The following is a 12,601-nucleotide window of genomic DNA, read 5'->3' on the forward strand; positions in this document are numbered from 1 at the left end:
GTTAATTGATCATTAGAAAACCCTTTTGTAATGATGTTAGCACAGCTGAAAACTGTTGTTCTGAACAAAGAAGCAATAAAACTGGCCTTCTTTAGACTAGTTGAGTATCTGGAGCACCAGCATTTGTGGGTTTGATTACAGGCTCAAAATGGCCAGAAACAAATAACTTTCTTCTAAAACCCATCAGTCTATTCTTGTTCTGAGAAATAAAGGCTATTCCATGCGAGAAATTGCCAAGGAACTGAAGATCTCGTACAACACTGTACTACTCCCTTCACAAAGGGCAAACTGGCTCTAAACAGAATAGAGAGAGTCGGAGGCCCCAGTGCACAACGGAGCAAGAGGACAAGTACATTTGAGTGTCTAGTTTGAGAAGCAGACGCCTCAAGTCCTCAACTGGCAGCTTCATTAAATAGTACCCACAAAAACACCAGTCTCAACGTCAACAGTGAAGAGGCAACTCAGGGATGCTGGTCTTCTAGGCAGAGTTCCTCTGTCCAGTGTGTGTGTTCTTTTGCCCATCTTAATCATTTATTTTTATTGGCCAGACTGAGATATGTCTTTTTCTTTGCAACTCTGCCAAGAAGGCCAGCATCCCGGAGTCACCTCTTCACTGTCGACGTTGAGACTGGCGTTTTGCACTAATTTACTTGTCCTCTTGCTCAGTTGTGCACCAGGGCCTTCCACTCATCTTTCCATTCTGGTTAGAGCCAGTTTGCCCTGTTCTGAGAAACATCTCAGCCGCGAAGTCGTAGGCCACACAAGCTCACATAACAGGACTGCCGAGTGCTGAAGCTTGTAAAAATAGTCCGTCCTCGGTTGCAACACTCACTACCGAGTTCCAAACTGCCTCTGGAAGCAACGTCACCGCAAGAACTGTTAGTCGGGGGCTTCATGAATTGGCTTTCCATGGCCGAGCAGCAACACACACAAGCCTAATATCTCCATGCGCAATGTCAAGCGTCGGCTGGAGTGGAGTAAACCTCGCTGCCATTGAACTCTGGAGCAGTAGAAACACGTTCTCTGGAGTGATGAATCACGCTTCACCATCTGGCAGTCCGACGGACAAATCTGGGTTTGGCGGACGCCACAAGAATGCTACCTGCCCCAATGCATAGTGCTAATTTTAACGTTTGGTGGAGCAGGAATAATGGTCTGGGGCTGTTTTTCATGGTTTGGGCTAGGCCCTTTAGTTCCAGTGAAGGGAAATCTTAATGCTACAGCATACAACGTCATTCTAGACGATTCTGTGCTTCCAACTTTGTGGCAACAGTTCCTGGAAGGCCCTTTCCTGTTTCAGCATGACAACGCCCCTGTGCACAAAGCGAGGTCCATACAGAAATAGTTTGTTGAGCTCGGTGTGGAAGAACTTGACTGGCCTGCACAGAACCCTGACCTCAACCCCATCGAACACTTTTGGGATGAATTGGAACTCCGACTGCGAGCCAGGCCTAATCACCCAACATCAGTGCCCGACCTCACTAATCCTCGTGGCTGGATAGAAGCAAGTCCCCGCAGCAAGGTTCCAACATCTAGTGGAAAGCCTTCCTAGAAGAGTGGAGGCTGTTATAACAGCAAAGGGGGGGACCAACTCCATATTAATGCCCATGATTTTGGAATGAGATTTGACAAGCAGGTGTCCTCATACACTACCAAAAGTATTGTACACGATCAAATACACTGAATATATCAAACATTAGGAACCCTTTCCTAACACAAATGTTTTAGTGTTTTATGTCCAACAAAATATTTGCGCCAAAAATTTGGGTGGCCAAATAAAATCACCCGCTGGCCAAATTCTGCACGTCAGCCGCCAGTTGCAGAACCCTGACCCGGAGCACAGAGAAAGCAGTTCAATGGCCAGCTAGGACTAGGAACCGCTTTAGGACTAGGGTCTGGCCTCTTGCGGCCATTAGATACACCAGAGGAAAAGACAGATGGTTTGTATGCATCAGCGGTCTCCATTGTGGTTTATCGGTTTAAACCGTTGTAATGGTCTCCAATGAGCTTTGATTAGACCCAAGTTAAGATGTTTGAATTAAGTTTGTGTTGTCAATCATTACATTTTCATGTCACAGAATACATATATAAAAAAAGTATTAAAAAAAATGCTCATTCCTAATGACAGTGGGAAATACAGTGCCTTCGGAAAGTATTCAGACGCATTTACTTTTTCCACATTTTGTTACGTTACAGCCTACAACAATCTACACACAATACCACATAATGACAAAGCGAAAACAGGTTCGGACACTTTGGCACATTACAAATATTTTTTTTTTACATAAGTATTCAGACCTGTTGCTATGAGACTCTAAATTAAACTCAGGTGCACCCTGTTTCCATTGATCATCCTTGAGATCACCAGCAGCATACCACCCTGCATCCCACTACTGACTTGCTTCTGAAGCTAAGCAGGGTTGGTCCTGGTCAGTCCCTGGATGGGAGACCAGATGCTGTTGGAGGGCCAGTAGGAGGCACTCTTTCCTCTGGTCTAAAATAAAAAATATCCCAATTTCCCAGGGCAGTGATTGGGAACATTGCCCTGTGTAGGGTGCGGTCTTTCGGCTGGGACGTTAAACGGGTGTCCTGACTGAGGTCATTAAAGATCCCATGTCACTTATCGTAAGAGTTGGGGGTGTTAACCCCGGTGTCCTGGTTAAATTCCCAATCTGACCCTCAAAACCATCATGATCACCTAATAACCCCCAGTTTCCAATTGGCTCATTCATCCCCTCCTCTCCCATGCATCTATTCCCCCAGGTCATTGCCACAAATGAGAATGTGTTCTCAGTCAACTTACCTGGTAAAATAACGGAAAAATAAAAAAGATGTTTCTACGATTTGAGTCTTCCTGTGGTCAATTCAATTGATTGGACATGATTTGGAAAGGAACACCTGTCTGTATAAGGTCCCACAGTTGATAGTGCATTTCAAAAAATCAAGCTATGAGGTTGAAGGAATTGTCTGTAGAGTTCTGAGACAGGATTGTGTCAAGGCACAGATCTGGGGAAGGGTACCAAAATAATTCTGCAGCATTTAAGGTCCCCAAGAACACCGTGGCTTCCATCATTCTTAAATGGAAGAAGTTTGGAACCACCAAGACTCTTCCTAGAGCTGGCCTCCCGGCCATACTGAGCAATTGGGGGAGAAGGGCCTTGGTCAGGGAGGTGACCATGAACCCGATGGTCACTCTGACAGAGCTCCAGAGTTCCTCTGTGGAGATGGAAGAACCCAGAAGTACAAACATCTCTGCAGCACTCCACCAATCAGGCCTTTATGGTAGAGTGGCCAGACGGAAGCCACTCCTCAGTAAAAGGCACGACAGCCCACTTGGAGTTTGCCAAAAGGCACCTAAAGGACTCTCAGACCATGAGAAACAAGATTCTCTGATCTGATGAAACCAAGATTGAACTCTTTGGCCTGAATGCCAAGTCTGAAGGAAACTTGGCAACATCCCTACAGTGAAGCATGGTGGTGGCAGCATCATGCTGTGGGGATGTTTTTCAGTGGCAGGGACTGGGAGACTAGTCAGGATCGAGGGAAAGATGAAAGGAGCAAAGTACCGAGAGATCCTTGATGAAAACCTGCTCCAGAGCACTCAGGAACTCAGACTGGCGAAAGTTCACCTTCCAACAGGACAACGACCCTAAGCACACAGCCAAGACAATGCAGGAGTGGCTTCGGGACAAGTGTCTGACTGTCCTTGAGTGGCCCAGCCAGAGCCCGGATTGAAACCCAATCGAACATCCCTGGAGAGACCTGAAAATAGCTGTGCAGTGACACTCACCATCGAGCTTGAGAGGATCTGCAGAGAAAAATGGGAGAAACTCCAAATACAGGTATGCCAAGCTTGTAGCATCACACCCAAGAACACTCAAGGCTGTAATCGCTGCCAAAGGTGCTTAGCAAAGTACTGCGTAAAGGGTCTGAAAATACTTACGTAAATGTGATATTTCAGTTATTTTTTATAAATTAGCAAAAATGTCTAAAAACCTGTTTTTGCTTTGTCATTATGGGGTATTATGTGTAGATTGATGAGGGGGAAAAAAACATTTCATCCATTTTAGAATAAGGCTGTAACAAAATGAATACTTTCCGAAGGTACTCTACATGATTGTGTATTAACATTTGTCTAGATAACAAGTACTTTTTAAAAAAGGTATAAATTTAACTAACCTTCATTTGGCCACGAGGAGTAACCTGAAATTAGATGTGGTGAAGCTAGAATTAGTCAGACATCAAAACCAAAACTTCATAATCAAATTGGATGCAAATCCATAAAATCAACAGTATGATAGGAACTGGTCTATTGCAGCAAATTGTGCTTTAAGCTGAGCATCATTAATAAGCGACTTATTGTTATGGTTACAATAGGGGAGCCAATGGGGTTCGGGTTACTTTGAATGCAGTAATGAATTACAGTGATATCGGAGCCTTCTGACTCACACGCACATCAGAATAGTTAGTAGGCCTACAAAAAAAAGAAGAAAGCACAATACAGTCAGTACCCACAATACAACACAGCTTTTGGGGCGGCAGGTAGCCTAGTGGTTAGAGCGTTGGGCCAGTAACGAATCCCAGAGCTGACAAGGTCAAAATCTGTCGTTCTGCCCCTGGACAAGGCAGTTAACCCACTGTTCCCTGGTAGGCCATCACTGTAAATAAGAATTTGTTCTTAACTGACTTGCCTAGTTAAATAAAGGTTAAATATATATTTTTTTAAAGCTTATCACAACAGGACTAAAATGCCAGTGTGACTCGATACTTTGACTATCCCTGCATGTAGAGAGAGCAGAGACGCCAGTCCATTGTTATTAGGGGTCATTGTGTAAGGTTTAGGAGAAGAGTATAATGTGTAACGTGAGAAGAAGTCATGTCTGGACTAGGTTTGAGGTGCTGATTTCATTCTCGGCTCCAGGTCAGGCTAAGACCAGGCTGTAGAGAACTGGGTTAAGTATAAGCACTTTGTGACGTCTGACGTAAAAAAAGACTTTAAAAATAAATGTGATTGATTGACTGACTGCAGAGGAGTGTGATAGTAGCACATTTGTGTCAGCTTTCCAAACTGGTTCTTTCTCCTGGTGACAGAGGCCAGGGGGACTTAAGAGTCAACAAAGTCCCAATCAGCTCCAAGTGACCTGCTTCATTAACATAGCTTCACTTTCTGTGTTCTCTGGGGTCACAGGGCCAATGGCTAGCAGGCCCAGGGGGGCACGGGGAGTTGGCGAGGTGGTGTGATGCATGGGGGTGAGGTCTCATCTAATGGGTGAGGGATCTCTTTGTGGGGAAGTGAGAAAGCGAGGAGAGGATGAGACTGGACAATGTTATCCTGTAATCTTTTCCAGTGGCCCAAAATAAGCCTGTTACTCCCATGTATTTACAGTAGCCCCCAGAGTCAGAGGGAGGGAGAGAAAAAGCCTGTTGGGCTGGCACCTCTGGTCACTGGTGTCTGGTCTATGGCTAGGCTGTGTTTTCAGCGGGTGGTTCTCAGACAGAGGGGAGCAGGGTGGTGCTGGGCTTAACAGCCGCGCTCTCTGGTGCAGAGACTCCGTCTGTCAGCTCCCAGACAGAGAAATATAACCCGGGCCTCCCTCCTCCAGGCCTGTTCCCCTCCCTCCTCCCAATCCTCAATTATGGGCCTTTCATGTGCCTCAGAACCACAGTCAAATCATAATTAAGGCTGAAAGAGTCCATTATGACTGTCATTTTTCACTAGACAGGGGTAATTACATCCAAAATGGTCGACTTAAAAAACATTGTCCTTTAATAGAGTTTAAACAATGAGGAGTTTAAACAGCCAATCAAGAGCTTTAACTGAGAAAAAATTACACAAATGTATAATCTGACTAACATCCATGTTAGGGAAAATTAGCACTTCTACTGGTTCTCGGGTATAGCCTAAAGACCCTGCGGAATCTCTAGTCTCTCAGAAAAGCAGTTCCAAGACGTGTATAAAAAGAGCAGACGCCATTGAGTCAAGTGTATGACCTTCCTCTTCGATGGAAGTAGAGGGCCAATCCCTGGCTGAATCCCCCGTCATAGACAGAGACAGTGTGTGGAGAGACCATGTCAGACACTCGGCCCCCTCTCCAACCCCTCATACTTCACCACTTGCCTCGTCAGGAAGAAGATGGGTGGAGAGGAGGGGAGGGAATGGAAGAGAGTGGACTGGGGCTTTTTCAATAACATTGTTTTACAGGCCGATGCAGCAGGGTGAATCTAAGAGGATTGGGGATTATGTCGCCTCTGATTTACATTCCTGAATGTCTGCAAATCCATTAACCCACGCTGCACTCGGCTCCAGTCAGCTCTAGGAGTCGCTGGCTTATTTAAAAAAAATCAGCCTTCGTAAACAACCACGGCAGCAGCCTCAGACCTAGACCCAGACACATTCAATGCTCAGCCAGCCATGGTACACACACATATAGTAGTACCTGTTATGTAACACTGGACGAGCATATTAGTGGGGGTTACTCATCTACTATATTTGGCGCACTCAGCCATGCGTGTTTGTGTACAGAGAGAGGCTCAGCTGCGATGAGGAACCGTGGATATTGTCACAGCCACTACCAACAATTACCCTCTCTACAGGCAAGCCTCTGTGCTGCCTGTATCCAAGGCTTCAGACTCAGAGTTACAGCATACTACGACAGCCTACTACGACAGCCTACACAAGCCGACAGGCTGTCTGGACTACTACCCCAGCCTCAGAGCCAAGCTGGCTGGCCAGCCTCCAAATGGATTCTGCCACCGCCGCAATAAAAAGGGATGCGAGAAGGCACGTAGCACATAACGGAGTGAATCGGTCGTGTTTATGTGACCGTCGCACGTTACGCCACATTGCATCAGAACAACCAGCAGTTTCCCAAGAGGGATTAAAAATATATCATTCCTGTTTAAAAATCAGGAGAAAGAAAACAGCTCATTATGATGCCGAGTCCCAGATGAATAAGCAGGGGAGATTACAAGCTGCTGCTGCGGTAGAGAACAGAGGAAAACTTCTCCCCATGAAATCATGGTGGAAATGGCCTGCTTTCATAACCAGCGCTTTATTATCAGACGCTTTTCTACAGCGGTCAGACAGGGGGCTTGCTGGGTAAATGTGGCATGTTTGTCAGATAAGATAAACATTTGAGAGGAGCGGAGCCGTTTGAACAGAATGACCGTTTGACCTCTAATGTCGACCAGGAACGCCATTGATCTGTTCCAGAGCTAGAGGAACAGACCGCGTGCTGACTGCTTGCCTCCCTTACCCCTCCCTGTCAGCTCTGGGGAAAATATAAATAAATTGATACACTTTATTGTAAGTGTTAGACTCAAACATAGCTGCCTGGTCTTGGGCCACCAAAGTGGATTCAGATGTACAAAGCCCTTTGAATGAAATCAAAAGGCCAAAAGCACCTTTGAAAAATAAAATGTTAAAAACGTTGCTGCCTTATGGTCTATATCTATCTGTCCCCAGGACACCGACCGTGCTTGTGTGCATGCACACCCGTGTTGCCCTGACATTCTTGCACGTCTCCTCGATGTATTGGTCTCTTCCACACGGGCCATTAAAGTGAAGGAAGAGAGAGCACAACCCTGTGTATGAAAATGCCATTAAGGCAGCATGAGCTCTGCAGAGGAATCAGTCCGCCTCTCGGCCGGGTAACAGAGCTATAAATAATGCTGCCACAGAGACAGGGTGCAGCGGTCAACCAGGCGCGGCACAGTGGGGGGGGGGAACATTAGGAAACTGGTCAGGAGTTAGCATAGCATCCAGGAGTTGTCCAAAACCTGAACAATAGAAGACATTTACTGGAACATTCTGAGAACAGATATGTTCCATTAAGAATAAGGCTGCCAACCCTGTCAGTTTGACTGATCGCTAATTACGTTACATTGAAGTGACATTGGCTTTTAAAAAACGAGTCTTCTTCTCCTCTGGGCCTCTTAGCTCCCAGCTGATTCCAGTTCGTTTTAACCTACTTCATGTTGCCAGCCGAGGTTAATGGCAATACCAAATTAATCTAATCAAGGCATTACTCTTCCTAAAGAGCTATTTCTGGTTGTGATGAGTCGGGGAGGGTTCTGCTGGGTGGGAGGAGACACTGTTCAGAGTTAAACACTCTCTGGGATTGAAGACATCAGTAAAAGCCAAGGCCAAGGTTGTTCATTAAAAAAAAAAAACATCCAAGATTCCTCTTTGTTCCTGAGGTGAGGCTATACTCCACTCAGTTTCTCTATTTCTTGTTTTCGTGTTTCAATTCATCATTGAGATAAAGAGTAAAGGGAAACATGTCCATGAGAGTGAACTTCTTGAGTCCCGTATAGCACTGTAGAAACCTGTTATACCAATACAGAAATTATGCGAGGTGGGATTTCAGCTGAACCCTGTAGCTGAAATGCTGCCCTGTTTTCCCTAGCTTGGCCGTGTTTGTGTTGGTGCGCGGCAGAGAGCAACCCAGGCCTCTCTGTGCTCTGAGGTACAGGAGCAGGGTTATCTGGCTCTACCAGGATGTATGTGTGGGTGTGTGCGTGGGGGGGTGCTCAAAGCTGACTGTGTGCAGATAACAATATTCAATATTCATTGTTTTAACATTATCTGTAGCCAATGTGTAACCTGTGAGGACAGAATGGGTTTGGTGTTTGCCTTATCAGGGTCAATGAACCTGGACCTCTGACTGAACTATTCCTTCTGCACAGCTAGGCCTGGATCTAGGTCAAAGGCAGGCTGGGAGGAAGGCCTGGAACTCTCCTGACATGTGTGGCTGCTGAACTGAAGCCCTAGTCCTGACGGAGGTCAGAGGAGCAGGGCCCTGGTGTTGGCCTGGTGACGAGACGGTGCTAGGGTGACTGGGCAAGTGAGTGGCCGACTGAATGAGTAAATTAGTGAGGTGGGAGGATGAAGGACTGAGTGTGTGGATGAAAAGGTGAGATGTGAGGCGTGGACCACAGGGTTACTGTACCTCTCAGGCAGAGGAAGGTGAGGAAGTCTTCAGTCTTCGGTTTTCGTCTGGAGATGTCTCTGATGTGAGCGGAGGGTGCGGGCAGGGCGGTATCTGACACCTTGACCGGGGTGGTGCTGGGAGAGTTGGGCTGAGACTGGGCAAACTTCCTCTGTGCTTGCAGTCTGGGCCTGGGAAGAGACAGGAGAAAACAGGTTTATTCCATACATCCTTACACAGACCTACGATAGGAACTGACATACAGTTCGCCCTGTTTTGTGTATGCATTTCATTTACACTGAACACAAATAAAACGCAACATGTAAAGTGTTGGTCTCACGTTTCATGAGCTGAAATAAAATATCCCAGAAATGTTCCATACGCACAAAAAGCTGATTTCTCTCAAATTTTGTGCACAAATTTGTTTACATTCCTGTTAGTGAGCATTTCTCCTTTGCCAAGCTGATCCATCCACCTGACAGGTCTGGTATATTAACAAGCTGATCATGATCATTACACAGGAGCACCTTGTGCTAGGGACAATTAAATAGGCTACTTTAAAATGTGCAGTTTTATCACACCACAGATGTCAAGTTGAGGGAGCGTGCAATTGGCATGCTGACTACAGGAACGTCCACCAGAGCTGTTGCCAGAGAATTGAATGTTCATTTCTCTACAATACGCCGCATCCAATGTAGTCTTAGATTATTTGGCAGTACGTCCAGCCTCACAACCGCAGACCACGTGTAACCACGCCAGCCCAGGACCTGAAATGGGCATGGTCTAATTGACTCAACAACCAAAAACACATACTGTATCCGTTTAGATTTCTTAATGAACCCCAAAATCTTTTTTTTTGGGGGGGGGGTATCAAAAGTTAACCAGCTAACTCATTAATTCTGGTTTGTAGTATACCCCCTCTGTTCAGCGGTTTAACGCAACTCTGGCCTCAGTTTTTAGTATGCCTAATTTAGTCAGTCTGGGCATTGGACATGATTTAATTATCTTTAATAACACTGCAGTGGCCATTGACTGAAGTGTCCACGGAGGCTAAAACAATGATAATCCTCTTTCAGAATAACCCCCAGCAGCACCTGCAAGTAGCCGTCCACCTCAAAAGACTTCTGATTCATGTTGACTCTTTGAATTGTAATTAAGTTCTCCATTAAAGCCAAGACATCTGCAGCAGCTGACAACTGATAACAAGTACAAAGGAGGTGTCAAATTGCAGACAGACTTAAGGCCAGATTTCTTTTTTCCCCTTCCGTCTCTCCAGGCCAGATCTCTTTCTGCGTCCGTTCTTTCTTCTGATTCCACAGAGGGAGCAGGCTGACAGGATGGAATACTAAGAGCAGCTTGTCTGGAGATGGACCTGGTCACACCTCTTCATCTTTTATCACACACACAGCACCCTGCTTTTAAAAGAAGTGTGCCATTTCATTTCACCGTCTCCTTGTTTCAGGGACGTTTGATGCCAGATACAGGCCGGTCTCACGGTAAACCGAAAAAGACAATGCCACGCTCATACTGCCTCCCTGTATTCCACCATCCTGTTTGAAACAATCTCCCATTCAATCTGATGCTTGTTTAGAGGAGAATGTTCAGGCCTTCCAGGCAGGTTGACAGACACAGACAGCATCACTAATCAATTGAGACCACAGCCACTTGCTCCAGACAGATTGTGACTACTCGGCTGATTGTCTCATTGTGCTACATGTAGGGAGGGAAATGCTTCATGATATCCTACAGTGAGCCCCCCACCCCCCAAAAAAAACACATGACATTTGGCAAATTATGCCCTGAAAAAACCCAATGTATTTTGTTTCCATCAAACCCCCAGAACCTACAGCTCTCCAATTGCACTTCAATCACAAAGCAATGCACAGCCTATATAACACCAACCCTGACTAAATACCTTGAACAAGAAGCCGTGAAGAGATTGCGTCGATACACACATATACTGGGTTCAGTGACGGAACAATCTGTTTAGGTCCTGAGAGAAGCCATTGTTCAAGAAGGATTCTGTATTAGATGAGCAGGTGCATCAGTATGATAACCAATCTGTTCTCATGCTTTTAGTTCAGCCAGTGAAGAGAACAACAAAAAGGGTTCTGTTCCCCCCCTGGAAAGACCAATGGCTGTTGCAGGTCACATGGTTCAAACACCTGAACATGACAGGTGTCACCAGCCCGTCGTTATGTTGTAAATGGAGCTATTAGTTTCCCTGCCAGACTGGTAAAACATGAGCTGTTTAAACAGCCTGACTCATGGCCCTATAGCTGGCAGGGCCTCAGGATGGAGAGAGAGAGCGAGATATTGTGAGTCATGGAGACTGGTGCAGATTAGAGATGCAGAATGCATTAGTTACAGTGGCTCCCTGACACCACGTCTCCCAGAGGGCAGAACCGACACTACAACTTACTTGGGGGAAGAACCAACACTACAGCTCCATGAAGGCAGAACCAACATTGCAGACAGCAGTGGACCATTAGAACGTGGACGAGGGTATTTAATGACTGCCTCCCAGACAGTAACAGGAGAAAAACATGGCTTTCAATAAACCCCTTCAGAAATATGATCTTGCTCATGGGAATAGAGCCAGCGATAAATAGGAGTCATTTAACTGGACGTGGTTGTTAAAGGTAGGATCAGTTAGAGACATAAGATAGTTTAATGCTCTATTAGAAGTGCCATGGCTCTAGACAGACCTGAGCCCAATGAGCATAGTGGCTTTTATTGGAGGGGCTCTTCCTATCTGTATTAAAGACATTCAACAGTGAACTGAACCACAAGACTAAAATCTGGACCCTTTCCCCAGGAGGACGGAGTACAGACCATCTAGTCAGGATATCATGGCGCCACAATGTACCCACAATGCCCAAAGTGTCATGGCACCATGATGTACCCACAATGCCCAGCAGGACTTAAAGAGACAAATAGCAGACACCAAGCCTCTCGAACGCAGAGCCTCCCTCTAGAAAGCTCTCGTAGACGCACAAACTTCTCAGCACCGTCACGTCCATGATCTTAAAAAATATATATATATGAGCAGATGTGATAAGGATATTTTCTAACACTGGTCCTATGTCAGAAGTGGGGTAAAACGGGAGTCGCTTGATGAGGTGCTATCCTTCTATAGGGGTCTAAAGACATGCTATGTCTGCCGTTTATTACCACCACCTAACCCAGACTTCTACTCGCTGCCTAGGCACTGCTCTACACACGCCTAATAGAGAGATTGGGAGCGAGAGAGAGGGAGGGAGAGCAGAGCACCTGCAGTAGAGGCACAGGCGTACAGGGGAGGAGGGATTACTGCAGGATGTCCCCTTCATCCCAAACTAATCTTCCTCCTTCCCCTCCCCCGCTCTTCAAAGCTGCCGTTCCTCTGATGTTACACGTGCTTCCGCTCTGTATCATTGATTAGCTCTCAGGCAGAGGGTTACCCAGCGCCGGAACAGAAACAATGTCTGGATTCCCCCGGCTAAATGAAGGGAGGAATGAAGTTCTAAACCGCTCCAGATGGTCCACATGGTCCTAATAAACTCTACCAGCAGACACTGCAGTGCTCAGCAGCTGGAGAGGAGACAGGAGACCGTCAGATGCAGGAGAAGAGACAAACAGACAGACGGAGAGAGACCGAGACAGCGACCGAGAGTGTAAAGACATGGTAG

The 12,601-nt window shown here is 46.2% G+C and overlaps 1 protein-coding gene across 2 annotated transcripts in view; it reads right to left on the reverse strand.

Moving 5' to 3' along the window:
• Positions 1-12,601, reverse strand: part of LOC115173712 (protein Jumonji) — a 90,227-nt gene that overhangs the window by 22,285 nt on the left and 55,341 nt on the right. Inside the window, exons 4-5 of one of the 2 annotated variants that reach the window (XM_029732045.1) lie at positions 8,952-9,121; positions 4,180-4,203 (exon numbers count right to left, since the gene is read on the reverse strand). In XM_029732045.1, the coding sequence (XP_029587905.1) occupies positions 4,180-4,203; positions 8,952-9,121 (194 nt within the window). The remainder of the gene's footprint in view (positions 1-4,179; positions 4,204-8,951; positions 9,122-12,601) is intronic. The other variant, XM_029732046.1, reaches the window with a different exon arrangement.

Source organism: Salmo trutta, chromosome 34, assembly GCF_901001165.1.
Source record: "Salmo trutta chromosome 34, fSalTru1.1, whole genome shotgun sequence".
NCBI lineage: Eukaryota > Metazoa > Chordata > Actinopteri > Salmoniformes > Salmonidae > Salmo > Salmo trutta.